General features: G+C 50.9%; 1 protein-coding gene across 1 annotated transcript; it reads left to right on the top strand.

The window, feature by feature from the left end:
- Positions 1-1,143: 1,143 nt before the first annotated feature.
- CEACAM18 (CEA cell adhesion molecule 18) lies at positions 1,144-12,732 on the top strand. The gene is made up of 7 exons (XM_087827454.1): positions 1,144-1,205; positions 1,566-1,657; positions 9,055-9,405; positions 10,455-10,736; positions 11,458-11,758; positions 12,046-12,162; positions 12,714-12,732. Exons 1-7 carry the CDS (start codon positions 1,144-1,146, stop codon positions 12,730-12,732), a joined length of 1,224 nt encoding a protein of 407 aa, XP_087683580.1.
- Positions 12,733-18,503: the final 5,771 nt, after the last annotated feature.

Genomic DNA, 18,503 nt, shown 5'->3' with positions numbered 1-18,503 from the left:
CTGCAGAATAGAAACCATGCGGCATCTTTGTACACACAGAGCAGGAGGAGGCACTGTGACCAAGAGACAGGTTACAGTGACACAGCCACACCCAAGGACAGTTGTCAGCCAGGTCACCTGGAGTAAGCAAGGGCCGGGTTATCTCCTGGGGCCTCTGGGGGGAGTGCATCCCAACCAACAACTTGATTTCTACACAACAGAACTCATTACACATGGTGTGGTTCAGGGCACACTACCCCAAGATGTGGTGCCTAATCTTTCTCTGTTCCTAGGGTCTAAGTCGAGGACTTAGAAGGGCAGAGGGGAAAGATATTTTTACTCCCTACACAAATTTCTGGTCTCAGGAACTACAGGGCCTCCTGTCCTGCACACCAGGGAACCTTTGGCAATGTCTGGACACGTTGCATGATCACAGCTTGGGAGGGGGTGCAATGGGCAGTGAGTGAGTAGAGTCCACAGACATTTCTACATGTCCTGCAATGCACAGGTCGGCATCCCAACAGCAAGCCCAAAGGTCAGTGCCAAGGTCAAGAAACCCCATCTAGACCGCAGAGGCAGGCAGGCATGGGGTGTGGGGTGTTCTGTGTGGGCATGGGCCATGTAAAAAAATATAAGTAAGGGTCTTAGCTAAAGTGTAGGAGGCAGCCATTATTTCAGGCATTCATTCATTCACTCCTTCATTCACTCCTTCATTCGCTCTTTCACTCATCCACTCAACAAACATAGAGTGAGCCTGCACCCTGTGTGGGGGCTGGAGGCAGAGGAGACCCAGCAGGCCCTGTCAGTCCATGCCCGGAGATGGTCCCCATCTGGGAGGGCACAGACAACCTGCAGGACCTGCCTGGTAGACGGTGTGACCACGAGACATGGCTGGGGCCGTGGCTGGAGGCTCCACTGGCTGCCTGCCCATATCCTGTCCTTTGCTACCTGCCCTCTGTACCAGGACTGGGGCATATTAATGCTGCTAAAGAGTGGAGGAAGGGGGTGGAAATATGGGTTTCTATGACCACAAAGCATGCTCCTGATTACCTGGGCATTTAGCACACAGAATCCACTCACCTCCGCGGCCATGCCGCCAACCTCTCTCCATCACCACCCAAGGGCAGGGCCGGGTGCAGAGTGTGTGCTCACCGTGGGTTCCCGATGACGCTTGAGTACACGGGTGAAGTCTGCTCCAAACTCTCCTTCGAAGCTACAGTGCGAATGTCCTCTGCATCTGGCCTCCGCGTCAGTCTCTGTGTTACGCACACTTTTGCTTTGGGCAGCAGCCCCTCTGGTCGGGGTTGACCCATGTGGCTGTTTCTCCAGCTTTTCACATGCCCCAGCTGCCTGTATCCTGGAGCCTGAGGCACCTGACATTACCCAGAGGCCTGTCTATTCTGTGGCTGGACGAGCAATCTGGGTCTGGTGTGAATGCAGGACGTGGGTTTGTATCAGGGTGCAGTAAGGTTTTGTTACATAATTTCCCACATGGCACCAGGAAGAGCGCCCCTTCTTTCCCTTTCTCTTCCTTCCTCTCTCTCTCTCTTTCTCCCTTCTGTCACTCTCTTTCTCTCTCCGCAAAGGTTCCTGACATCCCGCTTTGTGACAACCTCCCATCCAACGCCCAACAAGCCCAACCAGAGCCTGGGGCGATGCCTCTGCTCAGCAAAAGAGGGTGAGCGAGCGTGCTGGTGCCTGCGGGGCCCCCTTCCCGTGGGAACCTGCGGAGGCAAAAATTCAGGTTTCAGACACCAGATGGCAGCAGGCTCTCCCGAGTCCGCGCCTCCGCAGCCAGCTATTGGAATCAGGTGAAAGGTCGCCTGAGACTTCTGTAATTAGCTGGAAGCGGTCCAGTTAATTGCTTGAAGCAAGTTAGTGTATTTAGTGTCAATTAATTACCGGTGTAAGTACTTCACCTACAATAGATCCTTTGAGTTTTATGACCGCCCACTGAGGTCCGTAGTAACGATCTGTTTTCCACTGTCAGAGTGATAATGAGGTTCACAGATAGATCTCTGCTTTTCAATAGATTTATTGAGGTATAACTGACGTACGAAAATGGACACATATTTAATGTATGCACTTTGATGTGTTTGGACATACCCATACACCTGTTTAAACCGTGCTTATAATCAAGGTAAGAATTATATCTATCACTTCTCAATGTTTCCCAGTGCCTCATGGGGTTTTTTTTTGGGGGGGGGGTGCTTGTTTGTTGTAAGAATATTTAAGCCCTGGACGAGTAGCTCAGTTGGTTAGAGCATCATCCCAATACACCGAGGTTGTGGGTTTGGTGTCTGGCCAGGACACGTACAAGTAGTGAACAATGAATGCGTCACTAAGTGGAACAACAAAGTGATTCTTCCCTCTCCCTCTCCCTCCCCCTCTCTCTCAAATCAATAAAAACGTATCCTCAGGTAAGGATTTATAAAAACAACAACAAAAGTATTAAAGCAACCATCTGTTAATGGATACACAATATAAAAAGATGTAGATTGTGACACCAAAACAATAAAATTGAGGGGGAAGGTGTAGAGTTTTTGTGTGTGATTGAGGTTAAGTTGTCATCAGCTTAATGTGGACGGGAAAAGGGCTTCTATGGAAAGGAGCCTCACAGGGCGACCTGATCATAAATCCCTAACTGCGCAGGTCATGCTGGGTAGTCACCCCCAAGCACGTAACGTCTTTAGTAGAAGGCTTTTCTCTGCCTTAAGTGAGACCTGCCCTTTGTTCTTGTGCATCTCGGTTAACACATCTTTGAAAGGCCTCTTTTCGGACCCGCGCTCCCAAAGCATGACCACCCTCGAGGAAGCACATAGTTGTTAACCATATTGCAATAGGTTCTGCCTTGATTTCTCCCGCCTTCAAAAGTCTTCCTTACATGCCCGCCTTAATTTCAAATGTATAGAAGAGACTGCGAACTCGTCACCCTCCGGAGCATCTGAGATCCTGCTTCCTGGCAATTGTCATTCATTTTGGCCCAAATAAACTCTCATAAAAATTCTCTATAAGTTTGGATGTTCTTACGTTGACACTTATAAGAGTAGACTGTCACCACATTGAGATATTTCATGATCTCACTTTCTAGAGAGCACACCCGCCTCATGCTGGAGCCAGGATTTGAATCTTACCTTCCTGTCTCGGAGCATTTGTTCTTAACTATACACTCCAAATCCCCAAACCCACAAAGAAAAAATATATAGTGAGGGACAAATTGTAGGTTGGAGTATTTACTGACTTGTCTGTAGTTACCAGATCTGGGGCTCCTGTCTTTTATCTCTTTGCCTCCCGAGTACCTTTAAAAAAAAAAAATCAAGCCCTGGCCGGTGTGATTCAGTTGGTTGGAGTGTCATCCTGTACATCAAAAGTTCGCAGGTTCGATTCCCCACCAGGGCACATACCCAGGTTTCAGGGGTTCCATCCCTGGTTGGGAGGCAACCAATCAATGTTTCTCTCTCACATCAATGTTTCTCTCTCTCTCTCCCCCTCACTCTCTAAAATCAATATAAACATCCTCAGGTGAGGAAAAATAAATTTAATTAAATTTAAATTTAAATTTAAATTAAAAAATCAGGCCCTGATTTGACCTGGCTTGAGATGTGGCTCGTCTCCAGTGTTCATATCATGGAAGGGCCAGTCTTTCTCCTTCTGTGTCTCTCTGTGTGTGTATTATTACTGCTGATTTTATTCAGCCTGGTTTTTGTTCTCCAGTCATAAAAGTAGGAGCTGTGATGTCCACTTTTCAAATGAGGACACTGAGGCCCACAGAGACCAGGCAACGCTCCTCTGGAAGCTGGAGTCTGTGCACTGGGCACTGGCCCATGACGCCCCCCTTGAGTCCCTTCACCTGTCTCAGCATTCCTTACGTTGGTGAGGGTTCCCCTGCTGCTCACGCAGAGAATTACTGGGATCACCGCATCAGTCTCCTCCCTCAGCCCATCTCTTGCTATTGTTAATATTATTATTTTCCCATCCCGCTTTCTTCTCTGATGCAGCACTGGTCCTTTTCTCTGCCAAGGGCCACCTGGATATTTATAACATCATTTGTGGGCCATACAAAATTATCAACTTAAAAATTAGCCTGCTGTATTTGGTCAAACATTTAATTAACTCACCAAATGGGCCAGACCAAATGATTTCGTGGGCCTTATCCTACCAGGGTCCCGAAGTTCCCCATGCCAAGGTCAGGGTTGCTGTGCTTCACAGCTCCATGGCTCCCCCTGCTGGCCTGGTGCTCTGGGGAGACGGGGTATATCCAGAGGGACACAAAGTCTGTTGGTTGTCATGGCTCCCTGAGGTTTACAGGTCCATAAAGATCTCAGGTGAACATTCCTTGTGGTCTCCAGGCCTGATAAACAGGGAGGAGTGCCTGTTTTATGAGTGTACCTTCTGGCTGTGCTGGGCAGAACCTTGCCCTGGGAGGGGCTGTGACATAGTTCTCTCCTGATAAGAAGGTACAAAGCTGGGCTCTGGTAGTGTAACCCCTGGCAGTTGAGTTTCCTCTCTTTTTGGTAATGCAAGTGCCTGATTTCAGCTTTGGTTGCCAAGGCATTCACATCAAAGATGGCTTTCTGGGAAAAACACATTGCCAGCCACACGACTAGATAAGACTCAAGCCACTTCTCTCTAAGAGGCTCTATTTAAAAAAAAAAAAAATTACTTATTGATTTGAGAGAGAGAGAAACATTGATTGGTTCCACTTAATTTCCATTCATTGGTTGCTTCTTGTGCCCTGACTGGGGAACCAAACCCACAACCTTGTCATAGCGGGACGAAGCTATAATAGACTGAGTTAACTAGCCAGGGTGAGGCTTTGTTGTTTTAAAGGTCTTGGTTAATTTTTATAACTGACCTTTTAGGCTACTTGTTTTTTTCTCTTCTGATGCTTTAAATTCCAGCTCTATGTTTTAAATTCACCAATAATAACACACACTCTCTCTCTGTTCTCTCTCTCTCTCCCTCTCTCCCTCTCTCTCTTTCCCTCCCTTCCTGTGACCTTGCTGTACAGCCCCAAGTATGCTGTGTAATTTACAGGGCCTGTTTGTAATAAACCTTAATTTTTTTAAAGTTTCCTGATGGTTATGGCAGAGGGCATCTTGCAATCATAATAACTACGATGGCCAATCCAGCCACAACACTGATTATCAATAGGCTGAGATCAGCACAAGACAGCTCCAGAAAGAGATTAAGCCTTCTTGAGGCTTCTCCCCAGGCTGTCGCCTGCCTCCAGGTGAACTTTAGGGATGGCTGAGGGGAGGGGAGCTACATGTACTATGGACACATCTTTCTGGAGGGAATGTTACCAGACTGAAGGGGTCCTTTTGCCTGTGTGAATCAAAGCCAATAAGACAAAAAGAGTTTCCAGCCAAGAAAGTGAGGATTTATTAAGGAGATGGCACCATGCCCAGGGTCACAGGTGGCTCCTGCTCAAAGACCTGGCTCCCTGATGGCTTCCAGGGGATGGATTACATAAGGGGAAAAAAATCATTAATCATGGTGACTAATGGGTCTTGGTCTCTGCTGATTGTTTGGATCAGGATGTGTGAGTCACAGGGATTGCAGAGCAACAACATAGAAGGAGCCTGGGTTCCTGTTATCATAAAGCTCCCAAACTCACCGAGGACTGCCCACTACCAGACTCCTTTTATGAGAGAGAAATCAATGACTACCTTCTTTAAGACTGCCTTGTTATTATTTTTGTGTTTTGCTTTTCAGCTGAATGCAATCCTAAATAGTGGGGTGCCTTAGGGAGGAGGAAAGCGGGGTGTATGCACAAGGGCCTGTATAAGTGAGAAAGGGGGACAGGAGAGCCAGCATCTCAGGAGAAGTGACAATGGAGGAGAATTTGGAGATGAGGAAGGGACCATAGCCAAGAGCTTCAGTTGAGCTAAAGCTAGCAGGCCAACTTTGCATGTCTTCTGGGGACACCACTTACACTCAAATGTGGGGGGTGACCCATTAAATACCTTTAATGGTAACTAATACATTACTTTCCTATTAAACAGATGTCCTTTGCATATGGATATTTTAGGAGAGGATAGGAGACTTCAGAGATATTTAATAAGCCACCAGACACTCAGAGGTGTATATTCTCTCACATTCTCTGGCTAAACTTGGGTTTAACATTGGTGAGAAGCCCAAATAAAGAAGGAAATTTAATGGTATGATTCCACTGTGGTAAAAATATGCATATGTGTATGAGTATATATAAAACATCAGAACTGAAAGGATTCATAGAAAAAAAGCTTGCTATGTCTCCGGGGAGTCAAATTATGACAGGTGATTTTTAAGAGCATTAATTAAATCATAATTTAAAATTGTGTATTTATTCTATTTATAAAATATTTTTTATTTATATATTTATACATGTAAAAAATGTATGCAGGTATACATATTTTATATATATTTAGATAAGTACTTAACTATTTATCTAATCTTAAATTATTTGTTATAAAGATTCATAAAGCATTTTTGAATGATTTAATTATTAAGGCAGTGTTAATTCTATTTTTTTCTGTTAATAATTTTCCAAATTTTTTACTGCCAATACTTTCCCTGTGCCATTAAAAAAAAAAAAGTCATATTTGGCCCCGGCTGCTGAGACTCAATTGGTTGAGCTTCATCCAGTGCACCAAATGGTCGCAGGTTCGATTCCAGTTCAGGACACCTGCCTGGGTTGCGGCTGGATCCCCAGTAGGGGGCGTGCAGGAAGCAGCCAGTCGATGTTTCTCTCTTTCTCTCCTTTCCTCTCTCTAAAATCAATGAAAACATTAAACTTTTTTTTTTTTAAATTTTCAAAAGTCATTATTTGTTGGTAGGAAAATGAAAGATGACCTTGTCAGTTGTACAGTCCGGGATGTGCTGTCTCCCCACCCCAGTTGCCTGTCCCTAGTCACCTGAATATGTAGCCCCATCGCCCTTGAGCACAGCTCCAGTCTCCCTCCACCGCCTCCGCTGCATGGAGCAGCTCTGATCCTCTCTCCAAGGCTGAATTTTAGGAGTAGTGTGAAAGTCCCACGCCAACTGCTGTATACATTTTGGCCCAGGCACAGAGAAGCCTGCCCTTCTCTCACTGAAATGCCCACGGGCAGGAACAGTCGTTGCCCGGGGGGAGGGGGGATGCGGTGCACTCCCCATCCAGGAGCAAAGCAGCCAGTTGTAATTTGAAAATTCGGCAGTGCTTAGGAAAACCAGAACAACAGGACACGTGTTCAGAAGGTCCCACGTCGTGTCCTTGTTCCACCGTTTGGTATCTTCCAGTGTTCCTAAAAGTGAGCATGTGGTTCTTGGGGGTTTTGGGGGTGGGGTTTGCTTCGTGTTTGTAAATGGGATGGAATAGTGTAATAAAATAAATAAGTAAAGGCAACACAAAGTCATAAAGGTAATGACTGACTCCCCGGAGGCCCTCCTGCCCAGCCCCTCCCTCCTGGGGTGCAGAGTCCAAGCCGGAGGCAGGAGGGGGATGAGACAGGAGCACAGGGCCCGAGGCACAGGTGGTGAAGGCGTCCAGAGGCGGCTGTCTGGTGCCTGAGAGATTCCTGCACCAGGAGGACCCCCGGAGCTCATGCATCTCTCCAGACCTAGGCTTGGCCACTGGAGCGAACTGGCCCTTGTGGGTAAGAGAAAGCTGACCTAGCAGGACTGGAGCAGAGAGGCGAGGGGGACAGGACACTCGCCAGGACTTTCATGAGCTCACATACCCAGGCACACCTTGCCCCCCCCACCCCTTTCCCCTGGGTGCCCCTTCACCCTGATTCCCTCTTCCACCTCTCCACCTAGACCCCCTCGCAGCCCCTCACTTGTCCCCAGGACCCTTTGTGTCCCCCGGACACTCACGACTATCGTGTTTCACTGGCAGCTGTGGGAACCTTCCTTGAACAACTCCAGTGTCCACACCTGGAGGCCTAGAGCTGAGGGGTCTCAGGTGTCCGCCTCCATAGAGCCAAGGCTTATGGTTCACAGGGCAGCCGACACCTGCCTGCATCTTAGGTGGTAGCAGATCGTCACCTCCACTCACGTCCATGCCACGGAATTTAGACCCTAAATCAAAGGCATGTGTATACAGTCTTGGGGAGCTTTATCCACCCAGATAATCATGCCGAGAACTCTCACTGGTTTCCGCCCTGTGCTCGGGGGTGCTGGGGCTGCCGTGGAGACAGAGACCACCCTCCTGGGGTTCACACCCACAGCTGGGTGCAGGTCTGTAACTACACTCCGATAACCCAGAGTGGTGGGGACAGGGTGAGGGGGGTGACAGGAGGCTGGGGCAGCACCCAGGGGCCATCTGACCAGGGCTGAGTAGGACAGGACATCAGAGCTGAGAACTGAGGCATGAGTAGAAGTGGGGATGCGTGGGCCAGAAGTGGGGAGCAGCTTGTGTGAAAGCCTGAGGTCAGGAGCGAGTGTGGTGTGTCAAGAGAGCTGTATGTAGGACTGGGCACAGTGTGGATGCTGTGTCTTTGGATGGATGGATGGATGGATGGATGGATGGATGGATGGATGGATGGATGGGTGGGTGGGTGGGTGGGTGGATGGATGGATGGATGGATGGATGGATGGATGGATGGATGGATGGATGGGTGAATGAGTACATGGGGTGATGGGGTGGGATAGCTGTGATCTTAAAAGAGTCTAAACGGATCCAAAAGACTAGCTCTCTCTAAGAGTGTCTCAAAAGCCACTCTAAGACTTTGACCTTCACCATGAGAGCACTGAGGAGCCATGGAAAGTACTCAAGCAGCGGGGAGAGCAGGACTGCAACTGGGCCTTTATAAGGATCCATATAACTGTCACGTAAGGAGGGATTGGAGGATGAGTGTCCAGGGAAGAGTCCAGGCTGGAAGACAAGGGGGAAAGAATGGGCTGGGGTAGGGGCTGAGTGGGTGGAGAGGAGAGGACAGGCCAGGGGTTATTCAGGAGGCAGAAACCCTTGGAGTGCTCACCAGTGTGTCTGTGGATCATTGCCTGGGTGGTAAATTTCTCTCTCTCTCTCTCTCTCTCTCTCTCTCTCTCTCCCTCCTTCCCTCCCTCCCTCCCTCCCTCCCTCCCTCCCTCCCTCCCTCCCTCCCTCAGCCAGTCTGCTGGCCTGTGGGATCTGCCAGGCCTCCGGCCAAATCTCCATTGTCCCATTCACAGGGCTCGAGGGATTTGAGAGCTATCTGGTCCTCAAGCATGTCCCTGAGGGCGCTCAGGAATACAGCTGGTACCGGGGTGCCCGTGACAGTGAAGAAGATAAGATTGTTAGCTACAAACCTCCCTCCAATTCCTGGCAGCCTGGGCCCATGTCCAGCAGCCGGGAGAACGTGACCAAGACGGGTGACCTGGAGATCAAGCAGTCTATGTTATCCGATGCGGGGAACTACACCGTGCGGGTGACCCTCAGCAGCGGGACCCAAAAAGCAACTAGCTGGCTGGCGATTCAAGGTGATGTGACAGGTTGCCCCATCTCCTGAAGGCGGGAGTCAGACCCGGAGGCGTTGGGAGCGAGGACCCTTGGAGATCTTATTGTTCAAGTGCCCCGCCCTCCCCCGGATGACCCTAGGAGCGCTGGCAGGTGGTTGTCAGGCTTCTCCTGCAGACAGATCACTCACCACCTTCAGGGGCTCCAGTTTCATTAGTTATTAGTCAGCTATTAGGAGCGCAGCACAACAAATAGCACCCACTCAGCAGCCAAAAAACAGCCCCGTTTATCACTGCGCTATTTCTGTGTCAAGGCTCCAGGCGCGGCTCAGCCGAGTCCTATGCTCATAAATGTTGGCTCATAAATGTCGGTTGTGGCCGTGTTCTCAAGCGTGGCTCTGTACACAGACCTTTCACACCGGGGCTGTGTACTCCTCAGGGTCAGCCGACCTCTCTCTCTAGTCTACTGCGCAGTTGTATCTGACCCGAGGTCATGATGGGCGTAGCAGCCATCACCGTTGCTATACTCTGTAGGTTAATCGCAGGTCCCACTGGTATATACCGCATGACCTTGGGACTTTGTCTTGCCCCTGGGATCCTCAGCTTCCTCATCGGCAGAATGGGGGTGGCATCGACGATTGTGGTCTGCTGTAAAGCTGGAGGGAGCATCAGTAAAGTAAATGGGACTCAGAGCAATCCCTACGGAGAGTCTGAATGCCACCTCTCGCTGTGAAGTCCACTCACGGCTCTCCGGGTGGGAGGTCCTGATTTGGGGGTTCAGGAACAGCCATTCTATCACATGCTCCTGCCAAGAACTGACCGCTGTTGCAGGGGATGCCACAGCAATGGCTTGGCACATAGGACGATGGGCTCAGGCAACTGCCCACATCTCGGCCGCCTCATGCCCACTCCCTACTTCTCTGTCCCCCTTAGTTCCAGGGATGCTCTCCTGTCAAGACCCCAGGCCCCATTCAACAACTCTTGGTTTCTCTCCAACATACCCCAGCCCCCCCCTTGGAGACAAGCAGAGTTTGGGGAGGAAGACCCCACTTTTAATCCCCATCTTCACACAGAATGGGTGGACAAACCCAACATCTCGGCCAACGCCACGTCTGTGGCAGAGAACCTGGATCCCGTGGTCGCCTTCTGCCACACCAACGTCACCAACACCACCAGAATCCAGTGGTACATGAATGCCTTAAAGGTGTCCAGCAATGACCAGGTGACGATTTCCCCGGACCGCAAGACCCTCATCATCCACCAGCTCAGCCGCTACGACTTCACAATTCAGTGTTCCATAGACAACGTCCTCGAGATTCCTCAGAAAAGTGACATTATCTTCCTGACTGTGGCCTGTAAGTGGTCTGGCGTCATGTGTGTGAAGCTGGGTTGGAGGGTGGGCTTAGGGTCTCCCAGGGACACAGGGATGAAAAAGGCAGAACCAGAGAAAGGTGACATCCTGGGCCAGCCTGCAACCCAGCTGGATCTGGGTTCGAACCCCAGCTCTGGCTACTTAGCTCTTTGGGCTTCAGGGAGAGGGCAGTTTCTGAGCTTCACACACTGCTTACTGGTTGGAGATTTGAACCATCCCCAAGCCCCACGGGCTATGGCTGATCAGGGAAATCCCCCTCCCCCGGGGCCATAGGGGGACTTGCTTAAAACCCTTTTGTAGGTCAATAGAAGGCGGTTTAATCTCCAATCCTCTCCTCTGGGCCTTATCTTCTTCATCCACCAAATGGGTCAACTGCATGGATTGCTGTGGGAATTAATTGAATGTGTAAAGCATTTAGAACAGTGCCCGGCATGCAGTGGGCCTAGTGCGTTTGTTTCTACTCTATACCTGTTTTATTATGACATAAAGGGCTACCATTGGTCCATATAGTGCATGCTTCATAACGGAAGGCATTATTATTGTCATTCTTGTTGGCCCAGCTGCCTTGCCTGGGGTAGGTCCAGGGGTCCTCTCAGGGTGCAGGGTCGGGTACTTCCTGGCTGGGAGGAGGACCTCATGTGGTTTGAGGGAAGGAGACAGGACCCGGGATGGGAGGGGCAGAAACACAGCTCCGGTCTCTGCAGATGGGCCCGACAGCGTGATGCTGAATAGCACGCCCTCCGCACTCGGCGGCGTCCTGTCTACCGAGGTGGGCTCCCAGGTGCGGATGCAATGTTCCTCCACTTCCCGCCCACTGTCCACCTACCGCTGGACCCACAACGGCTCCTTCCTGAGCTCAGAGGCCAGCGTCCTGCTCCCGCGTCTGACCTGGGAGCAGATGGGCAGGTACAGGTGCTTCGTGGAGAACTCAGTGACCCAGCTGACCATGTACAGGGACATCCGGATCCAGAGGCCCTGTAAGTGCAGCTACTCCCCCTCTGGGGCGCACACGCTCTGAGGCTTCCTACCTCCATGCCTTTGCCTAGCCAGCAACCATCCTCAGGAGTGCCATCCCTACCTTGCCATGCCCTGCTCACAATGGTTGGGTGAACTCCTCCCATCCTCTGAGGTCCAAGCCCAAAGCTGCCTCCTCCAGGAAGCCCCCAGAGTCTGCGCGTAGTGGTTACTAATCAATCTTTGAAGAGCAGGTGTGTGGGTGAGGGAAGGGACGACTGAATGGTGGTCCTGACTCCCATGTATCCTCTCCTTCCAGGGCAAATGCCTGTTATTAGAACAGGTTTCTACCTCTCAGGACCCTTAGTGGTGTTTTTCATTGTGATGACAGTCCTGGGCAGTGTCTACCTCTGCGGAATCCTGATCTACATTCTGATCAGCCGTTTCTCCACCAGGTGCCTGATGCTTGGGGTCAAGGGGGCTGGAGGTCAGGTTTAGAATATTGGCCCCTGTCATTTTCTTGCTGTGTGACTTTGGGCAAGTGATTTCACCTCTCTGAACTCCCATTCCTTCACCTACAAAATGGGGTTCAAGTAGCTACCTGTGCAACTGTTGGGAGGGTTCAAGATAATTTCTATAAATCATCTACTATAGTGCCTGGCATATAATAGGTGTGAAATAAATCATCATCATCATCATCATCAGTAATTAGGCCAGGTAGTGCCAACTCCTTCCCCAGGTATACCCAGCCTCTTTTCCCTCCATCTATCGCCTGCCCATGGCATCTTCCTCCAGTGACCTTAAGATCTCAGAAATATTAAAAAGTATGGGGAATGTTGAGGACTCCTGGTGTAGGGGTTTAGCCCCCTAGATTCCTACTCCTGGAGTCCCTCCAGGGGAGGGCTTGGAAGGAGAAGCTGACCCCTCATCTACCCAGTACTCTCCTGCTTTCTCTCAGTTTCCTATGGACCTGAGGTGTGACTTCTTCCCTGATTACTTCCCATAGGACAAGCCGGGCTATATGAGTGTCCACCTCAGACCTGACCGATGAGACCAGATAAACCAGGAGGTAAGGGAGGGGCGGGGCTGATGGATAAAGACTGAGAGTCCTCACAGGCGAGCTCGGCTAGGGGATTAGTACTCATAGGGGACAGTGAGGAGAGGGGACAGGGGCAGTCACACTGAGGTTGGGAGACGCAGGCTCCTAGAGGTCTGGAGACCCCGCCTAGGACCTGGGGGTGTGACATCATGGGCAGGATAACCACTGGCTGCCCCATCTGTCCATCAGAGCCGGCCAACCGGCCCCAGGCCTGGCGGGGGGCTGTGGTGAGCGAAGCTCTGTGCTCTGACTCCAATGCTTCTTCCACACCAGCAAGTGTGCTTCCAACCCCATGCCCTGGACCTTCAGAGACGCTGCAAAGATGTCCCAGCTCAGCATTGCCTGTGGCAGGGAAGCGGCACAACCTATGAAAGCCCAGCAGCCTGGAGTTGCTTACAGGGGGCACAGCACTGTTGGGCTCATCTGTCACCTGTTGGGGACCGCGCTGTGGGAAGATGCGGCCTGACTCAGAAACCGCTCACAACTTAAGTGAGAAATGTGTAATGCAAAGCAGCGCACGACAGGACCACAGTTATTAAAAAGTATACATTAATTTGTTGATACAGATATAGTATGTATGGTATGTATATATGTGTTTCGCAGAGATTTGCGTGTATACACACGTACATACACACCTGTACAAAAATTGTAGAAAATATTAACAGTGCTGTCTCTTCATTTCCTTCTTTACACATGACTGTATATTCTAGTGTTTTTTTTCTCACAAAATGTATAAATTGCCTTTATAACCAGAAAAAAAACATACGCACAATAAAGTTAAAACAGCATGAAGTGAGTTCAGATCCCATGGTGAACGTTTCTGGAACTTTCTTTCTGAGCTGTCTTTATGGGTGCGCCCACGAGTATCTAAACAAATTTGTTCATCACTATGGCAGTTACAATAAAATAATGAAGGGAAGGACAAAGATAGAAAGAAAGCAGCAAGGAAGGCGACTGAGCAGGCAGACTCCTTGCTGGCTGAACCTGTGGAGGTGTGGACACCAGCCCAGCAGCTGCGGGCATCATTGCCTGACCGCTGGAAGGTTCACAAAGACTTAAGGCAGTGCCTGTACACAAGGCAAACCCCAATCTGACCTCAAAAATAACTTGATTGCATCTGCAAAGACCTTATTCCAAAGAAAATCACATTCACGGGTATCAGAGCTGAGGACACAATCCAACCCACAACAATAGGTGTTTATTATCAGGATTATTGGGCCTCTGATGGTTCCCACTGTCCTTTCCCACCTTCCTCCTGAGCTCCAGACCACCCATTTATCTAGCTTTGGGCTGGATGCTGGTCCCCATTGATGTCTTGTTCCACCTATTGATGCATCATTGGTTCATGTGCCCTGACCCAGGACCGAACCCACAACACTGGTGTACTGGGATGATGCTCTAACCACTGAGACACCTGGCCATGGCTAAAACCCATTTCTGGATTTAGGAGGAAATGTGCCATTAAAGAAGGAATCATTATGCCTGGGAGGTTGGATTTTTATAAAAAAGAGATGATAGTTATAGAAAGACAGAGAATGTTGTGGGCACCCCAGGACCTCCCCCTGGTCCCCCATTCTTATCACCACACCCCAACCCCTCCAAAGGAGCCCCTAACCTCTCTTTAAAGCTAAGTGTGTCCTTGTGTCTTCTCACCCCAGCATGCTGCCTTCAATACAATGGCTTGGCATGTGTTTTTCTTAAGACTTATACATAGGAAAAAACTACAGTCTGATTTCTTCCATTCAAGTTCAGGAATCTGCCCATCCCATAATATGCCCTTCCCAGAACCATTACCCACAACCTGGAGTGGAGTCAGAGCTGTGATCATGGAGGAGGGAAGCTGCAGGGTTCGATCATGCATAGGCTCTCCCACGCCATCCCAATTCCTGAATTTTCAGTACGTATCCTACCCGCAGCCCCACCCCCCTCCTGGGCCCCTATCCTGGCCAACTCACTCTCTCTCCACAGGACCGAGTTGCAGCATCTCTGTGGTCAGGAGGACTGGGCCACTCCAGTCTGTTTCCGGTTGTCCCCAACTGCAAAAGAATGGGAAGGAGAGACACTGGTGGGAAACCTCAGATAAACTGCAAAAGAGGAACTTATAACCCACAGGCTATTGGATCTGGGAAGCCTTCTAGCCCAGCTTCTTCAGTTTGCAAAGAAGAGAAGGAGGTCCAGAGGGAGCAAGGGAATTGCCTAGATCACAGGAGTGTTCTGTCTCATGCACCATTGTGCTCATGGGGAGCCACTTCATCAACGTTTGTCTGCTGGAAAACAGGAAGATCTTGTGTTACTCGGAGAGGGCAGAATTGTCAACTCTTCCCATGAAGTGAAGAAGGAAATTTCATTCATTCATTCATTCATTCATTCATTCATTCATTCATTCATTCAACAACCATCTATCTACACACTGTGCCCTCAGGTTTCCAGTAAAGGGGTGAATATGAGAGGTCTAGCCCTTGCCTTTGAGGAGAGCAACATCTGGTTGGGAGACAGGCAAGTTACCTGAAAATTCCAGCGGCGTAGGATAGGTGGCTGTGATAGAGGAGGCACAGGCGGGGGATGGGTTGGGCTCTTGCTCTTACGGGCTGGAAAGTGAGTTCTCAGGGAGAAACAGGCCAAGTGGACATGGTAGGGGCCCTCAGGCAGTCACAAGGGATGTAAATTCTGCAGATGATCCTGGGAATTACTGGACTCAGGTATCGTGTTCTCAGTCCCACTCGCTCTCCCACGGTGTTGGAGATCCTCCGCCAGCTACCAAGTGATGTGCAGTTTGTGACCAAATCCATCTCCACCCTAGCTGGAGTCAATTCACCATCCATAGGGGGCGCGCTCCCTCTGCCCAGGACAAATCGTGGCTTCTGGGGATCCAGAGACAAGGGCGATGGTGCTGTCCGTGGTGCTGATTCAGAGCGGAGGCAGGATATGACGTGTGTGTGTGTGTGTGTGTGTGTGTGTGTGTGTGTACTGAACACTGGCCTTCTAGGCCAGTGTATGATTAATGTTATGTGTCAACTTGACTGGGCCACAGGATGCCCAGATTAAACATTTCTGGGTGTGTCTCTCAGGGTGTTTCCAGATGACACTAGCACTTAAATCTGTGGACTCAGGAAAGTGAATTGCCCTTCCCCAGTGTGGGCTGGCACCATCCAATCCACTGAGAGCCTGAACAGAACCAAAACCAGGGTAATATGTGTGCATACTACTTATGTGGTTACTTTTCACATTTTCACACTTAACACAGGCAGTCTGTCCAGACATATCATCTTCCCCTTCCGTTCGGAGCCATACGACAACTTCCATTCTGAACCATTTTGAGCCAAACTTCCATTCTGAACTTTTCAGTGCTATACGACAACTATTTCTCTTTTTAAATATGTTTGGGAAGTGGATGTTGCATTCAATCAACTTGATGGAGGCCAAGGGGAGAGAGAGAGGGTAGAACTGAAATGGGGTTCAGTATGCGCTTCCTAGGGCCCAGGACTCTGCTCTGTTTTCTGAGACTCCAGTATTTGCTAAGATTTTTCTCCACCAACCCAGAAATGTAGCTTACATTGGGGTTTGTGCTTGAACCCGAACTCAACAATGTGATGAAAGATGGTAAGCTCAGGTGACCCTCAAAGACAGAACCAATGATATATAGGGCTTCTTCTCTGGATGTCTTTTCATTAATTTTACCCAGGTCTGTCCACTCATATGAGTGGGACTATGTGTCCATTGGGGGGAATCAGTAAAAATTACCAGGGTCCTCTGGGCCCAAGGTTTTCCCCTATATTTCTGAAAAGGTAACTCTCTTTGGGATCAGGAACTTTTCAATGCCATACGACAACTATTTCTCTTTTAAAATATTTTTTATTGATTTTTTGAGAGAGAGGAAAGGAGAGGAAGAGAGAAACATTGATGTGAGAGCGAAACATCAGTCAGCTGCCTCCTGCACACCCCTTACTGGGGGATTGAGCCTGCAACCCAGGCATGTGCCCTCCCTGGAATGGAACTGTTGTGACTGAGGGACAACACTTAACCAGCTGAGCCAGGGCCTGAGTCTCAGTTTTACAGCCACAGGATCTCTGGTCTCCTGGGTCTCAGAGACCTGAGTCTTTGGACTCCTTGGGCCCCTAGATTTCAGTTTCAGGAGTCTCCGAGGTCCTTGACCACTGGAGGGGAAATGGACTCTCTAGCTCCCTGGGTTTGAGTGGGAGAAAGTTGTCCCTGGAGCCCTGGTTTTCTCAGCTGTTTGAATCTCAGGGATGTGGGGCTCCAGGCCTTGGGGCTCCTCGGCTGGGGGTAAGGGAAGAATCTAGGCTCTTGAGTTACTGGGACCCAGAGTCTCCATGATCTGGGCCTCGGGACTACTGGGCTTCAGGAGTCTGCACCTTCAGACCCCTCAGTGTCCTAGTTGGGGTCTGTAGGGTCCCCTGGTTCCCTAGGGACCCCTCTCTCGCCCTCCATCGTCGAGCTCCACCTCCATAGGATGGGAAGCGTGCACTCGGTTCCCTGGGCGGGGCCTGCACAGTGGATCGCAATCACACCCACTACCCGGGGCCAGCCAGGCGCGAGTAGAGAACCCCCCCCCACACACCTCCCCAAAATGACTAACAGCTGATGCACGCCGAGGCCTCAGCTCCCTCACTGCCTCCTCTCCCCGCTGCACACGCTCACGCGGGTCTACCAGCCCGGCAGACGCGCGGAAACCCACTCCGAGCCCACCCTCGGAACCCCCGCCCGGTGCACGCGCGGTCTCCTGCCTGGACCCTCGGGCCAACCCCGCCCTCCCGCCTTCACTCTCCACCCGCAACCCCGCCTCGAAGGGTAGAAATCATACGCCCTCTAATCCCTTACAAACCCTGTAATAATCCCACAAACGCAGGTAATGCGAGCGCAGCCGCTTCGCCTTCCAAGCGCCCTGCACCGGGACGGCGCACGGTCCAGGCGCAGGACCCACCTACAGCTCGCGCGCGCCCCGGGCCTGGGCGCAGGCGCAGAAAGGAAGCGGGGCACTGCGCTTGGGGAGCCGTAGGCGGAGCACACGGGGCCACAAGGGTTGCTGGGAGTCGTAGGCCAAGCGAGCTCGGTCTCCACGGGCGCTGGGAGCAGAGCTGTTGCACGGGGTTCTGGGAGCCGTAGGCGAGACGGCCCCAAGGCCTTGTGGGAGTTGTAGTCTCTGGAGCCACTCCCGTGCCGGGCTTCGGCGCGTCTAGCCGCCCCAGCACCACGTTCTGCACAGGTGAGTATTTCCTGCTGTGGCGGGTGGGCCCGTGGGCGCCTGCTCTTGGCTGCGGTGCTGTGTGCGAGTTAAGGGTCTCTGGGAGGTGGGGGTGGGGTGGACTCACCTTTGTGATTTCCCAACGCCTGTGTCCCCGAGGCCTTCTGGCCAGGATCCCCACTTGGGACACTCTGGTTCTCCTGTCTCTTGCCCCCACCCCCACCCCCACCCCCTTCCCCAGGTCGGATTCGACCTGCCCCCGCCTCTAATCGGGTTCACCCGGGAGGTCGCTACTCTGCCCTAGAACCTGTCATGATAGATGCCACAATACCCATCCTCTGCCAAGGCAGCAGGCCCGAGGCATCCAGGTTCCCGCGCGCTGCCCTCCGGGTGCACGTACACCTCCCTCGTCCTACACAGTGCTGTGTGCCACACCCCGTGCGAAGTGGAGGCAGACAGTGGTGGAGAGGCAGGCCCAGTCCCTGCCGTTAGCG

Source organism: Miniopterus natalensis, chromosome 18 (assembly GCF_054644295.1).
Source record: "Miniopterus natalensis isolate mMinNat1 chromosome 18, mMinNat1.hap1, whole genome shotgun sequence".
NCBI lineage: Eukaryota > Metazoa > Chordata > Mammalia > Chiroptera > Miniopteridae > Miniopterus > Miniopterus natalensis.
The sequence above is the reverse complement of the archived record's forward strand: the minus strand, read 5'-3'. Positions and strand labels throughout refer to the sequence as shown.

Excerpts from the sequence above, each read along its gene's own strand:
- CEACAM18 (XM_087827454.1), top strand. The coding sequence starts at position 1,144 with ATGACGCTTGAGTACACGGGTGAAGTCTGCTCCAAACTCTCCTTCGAA. Across the intron at positions 10,737-11,457 it reads TATCTTCCTGACTGTGGCCT|ATGGGCCCGACAGCGTGATG; the intron begins GTAAGTGGTCTG and ends CGGTCTCTGCAG. Across the intron at positions 11,759-12,045 it reads AGCTACTCCCCCTCTGGGGC|AACAGGTTTCTACCTCTCAG; the intron begins GCACACGCTCTG and ends GCCTGTTATTAG.